This window comes from Octopus bimaculoides, chromosome 15 (genome assembly GCF_046866305.1).
Source record: "Octopus bimaculoides isolate indiv1 chromosome 15, ASM4686630v1, whole genome shotgun sequence".
Taxonomy (NCBI): Eukaryota; Metazoa; Mollusca; class Cephalopoda; order Octopoda; family Octopodidae; genus Octopus; species Octopus bimaculoides.
In genome coordinates this window covers 15,290,702-15,294,646 of record NC_142942.1, presented here as the reverse complement: position 1 = coordinate 15,294,646, position 3,945 = coordinate 15,290,702, and the positions used below count along the sequence as shown (strand labels likewise).

Genomic DNA, 3,945 nt, shown 5'->3' with positions numbered 1-3,945 from the left:
GTGTAGTGGTGGGGACGAGTGTTGCAGTGTTACTGGCAGCAGGGTGGTAATGATAGTGTTGTAGTGGTGGTAGTGTTGGTAATGATAGTGAGGTGGTGGTGGTGGTATGAGGATAGTGTTAATTATGCCATTTCATATTCAATATAGATTACAGACATAGCTGTGTAGTCAAGAACATGCTAAGTTATCACCCAGTCCTCTCATTTTGATCCAACAGCAGGACACCTTAGGCAAGTATCTCCTACCATAACTCCAACTAGACCAAAGCATCATGAGAGACTTTGGAAGTCCATCGCATGGACTGTATCTATTCTTCAATGTCTGAAGTAACCCATCGCCCAGTGGAGACCCATGGTTTAGTGGTAAGGATGTTCGGCTCGTGATCACAAGATTGTGGTTTCAATTCCTAGACCAGGCAATGTGTTATGTTCTTGAGCAAAACGCTTCATTTCACGTTGCTCCAGTCCACCCAGCAGGCAAAAATGAGTAACCCTGCGAAAGACTGGCATCCTATCCAGGGGTTAGGGTTATACAGCAGACCCAAAAGTGATGCCCCTCACCCCCTGCTCACTAACCACGCTACTGACCCCATACTCTAACCACAACTCTAAACCCTAACCACTAAACTCAACCCTAACCAGAAACCCTAATAATATGTGTCATAAATTGGTTTAAATTTCATTAATAGCATTCTTTTCTACTCTAGGCACAAGGGGGAGGGGGCCTGTCGATTAGATCGACCCCAGTACACATCTGGTATTTAATATATCGACCCCGAAAGGATGAAAGGCAAAGTCGACCTCGGTGGAATTTGAACTCAGATCGTAAAGACAGACGAAACACTGCTAAGCATTTTGCCCAGCGTGCTAAAGTTTCTTATTTCTTTATTGCCCACAAGGGGCTACACACAGAGGGGACAAACAAGGACAGACAAAGGGATTAAGTCGATTACATCGACCCCAGTGCGTAACTGGTACATATTTAATCGATTCCCGAAAGGATAAAAGGCAAAGTCGAATTTGAACTCAGAACGTAACGGCAGACGAAACACCGCTAAGCATTTCGCCCGGCGTGCTAACGTTTCTGCCACCTCGCCCCCTTCATTAAATAGTATCGTAAGCATGTCTGCAGAAGTGCCAAAAATAAATCAGACGGTCAAGTATTTGTTTGGAAAATATTCTATTTAGGACAGTAAAATCTGAAATACACGTTGTAGCATTCAAGTACAACATGTGTCAAACTCTAACTCAGTGGTTTTCAACCGGAATCCACATAAGATTTTCTTGTTAAAATTTACGTGCAAATAAATTGGTTAGACTTCCGCAGTACACAAAATACCTTAATAACTTCTTTTAATTTTAAAAGTATAATAGTATTTTTTCAAACATCGAACGGCTATGGGGGGGGGGGGGGGAGTCCAGTAGAATAAAACAGGTACCAAAGTGGTCCGTATGCAAAAAAAAAAGAAGAATGGTTGAGGAACACATCTGTAAACGAGGTTTGTGTTAAGTAACCTTGGACTTTTGTTGTTGTATTCAGACAAGTCATTTGCGTAATATCCATGTAAACAACATTGACGATGACGGAGGTAAAGAATACGCACACCACCCGCTTTCGGCGTAACGCTAAACACCAGGGGTGCGTATTCTTTACCTTCGCCTTGACGATAATAATAATAATAATAATAATAATAATAATAATAATAATAATAATAATTCTTAAACATTCACTTGAACAAAACTGTACAAATTCAAATATATGGTACTCTAGGCATAACACCTACATGAACTTCTCTAACTTGTTGTCTCTTGAGGTCTCTGGGTGAGACTTGGATCCAACTTGTACAAATGCAAAACAAAAGTCAAACATAAAATAATAATAATAATAATGGTTTTTTTTTATATAAACGTAAGGTCAGTAATTTAGAGGGAAGGGGGGTCAGTCGATATTATAGATTCCAGTACTGTACTGGTACTTAATTTTATCGACCACGAAAATACGGATGGACAAGTTGACCTCGACCGGATTCGAACTCAGAACGAAAACAACTGGAAAAAAAAATACCACAAAGTATTTTGTCCGGTGCTTTGACGGTTCGACAGGAAATATATGAGGAGGGGAGGGGGTGGGGGTTGTTGATTAAATCAACTCCGGTACTTTACTAATGCCTTCGTTTATTTGATCACATGGGCGATGAAAGGGGTGGGTGAATATAAAAAGGATAAATTTCAAAAACGAAGGGGTGGGTGGGGTACTACACAAAATCGATATGAAAAGAAATAAGCATTGAAAACAAGACCCAAAAAGAATATGATAAATAGCCCCTACTACAGAGACCAGCTATCAAAGAACCCGGCAGATCGTGCATTATTTATGACTAGCGAGGGCAAATGTACTCTTCTGTAAAGTGTGTTCTCTGCACACAGGAGGCCACACATGCCTTCTCGAAGTGGAACCTGAAAGGCTTGGCTACAGGGGAAGGTGTCTATCTTCAGCCAATTCTAACTATAAACCTTGAAGCCCTAGATATAGGCTAGAGTAAGCAGTAACAATGTTGTAACGTCCATTCTTTTCCCAAGGGCACCGAGACATAATGCGACTTGTTTAACCCTGTCACCTCTGACCGAATGTGTCGTAACCACCGCATATTTTTCTCCCCAGGCCATAGTATATGCAGGTCTACAATATGCAATCAATGCTTCCCTCTACATATTAGACTACAGGATATGATTTGGCGAGCATTTGGCTGCTATTTCTAACACGTCCAGCAATCGTCCTACATCGAAGTGTTTTGAATTAACAAGAATCAAAGTCCGGTTTTGTTTAGGTTTAAAAGGAAGAATTATCGACCTACATCACAGAGATAATGTTCAGGCGTTATTCTAAAGTTCTTGAGATCTAATAAGGGGAGATTAGACTGTGTGAGGTTCATGCCTTTCCCAAAGACATTTACCGAATCTAATTGGAATGCTTTAATGACTTACAATCGGAGATCGAAATATCGATATCGCCAAACAGACCACAACTTCACCGAACTACACTTATGTAAATAATACACCTGTGTGTGTGTGTGTGTGTGTGAGTAAATACACACACACATATAGGTGTGCAATCTTATATACATGCTGCAACACATACACGTGTGTGTATAAATACATACTATATATATATATATATATATATATATATATATAATTATATATATAGTTTTAGGGATTTTAATTGAGTTTTTACCTGTAATTTTGGATTTTATCCCCAATATTATTAAATATATACACACACACACACGCTCTAACACATACATGTGTGTGTATATATATATATATATATATATATATATATATATATATATATACACGCTCTAGTATGTATATATATATATATATATATATATACACCTCTTATATAAATTCGTGGTATATAAAATTAGGAAGAGAAGCAATGATAAATATTAAGCAAACATGAATATATGGTAACAGATAAATACGCTGTCGAGGTGGACGTAGCCGTAGGGAGAGGTGTGGAAGTAATGGGCTTTCAATAAGTTTTAATAATTTCGAAAAACTCACCAGAAGAGTACGAAACCCTGGGTGTCGGCACGAAGACAACATTTCGATGGGAAGATGTTTAATTGAAACTATGGAAATAGAGAGAGGGGGATAAGAGTAAGGGAGATAGAGAGAGGGGGATAAGAGTAAGGGAGATAGAGAGAGAGAGAGAAGGGTAAAGAAGGACGCGAGATATATATAGAGAGAGAGAGGGGGAGAGTAACAGGAAAGGGGAGTGAAGAAGGGCGAAAGACAAATGAGATAGAGAGAGGGGTGAAGAGGGACGCGAGATATATATATATATATATAGAGAGAGAGAGAGAGAGAGAGCAACAGAAAAGGGGAGAAAGACAGATGAGATAGAAAGAGAGAGAGAGAGAGAGCTAAAATAGTGTGA

General features: G+C 39.2%; 1 protein-coding gene across 1 annotated transcript in view; it reads right to left on the bottom strand.

Moving 5' to 3' along the window:
- LOC106879363 (electron transfer flavoprotein subunit alpha, mitochondrial) overlaps window positions 1-3,639 on the bottom strand; it is a 19,759-nt gene extending 16,120 nt beyond the window's left edge. Inside the window, exon 1 of the mRNA XM_014928884.3 lies at window positions 3,570-3,639. Within this exon, the coding sequence (XP_014784370.1) occupies window positions 3,570-3,611 (42 nt within the window). The 5' untranslated portion in view covers window positions 3,612-3,639. The remainder of the gene's footprint in view (window positions 1-3,569) is intronic.
- Between the last annotated feature and the right edge of the window lie 306 nt (window positions 3,640-3,945).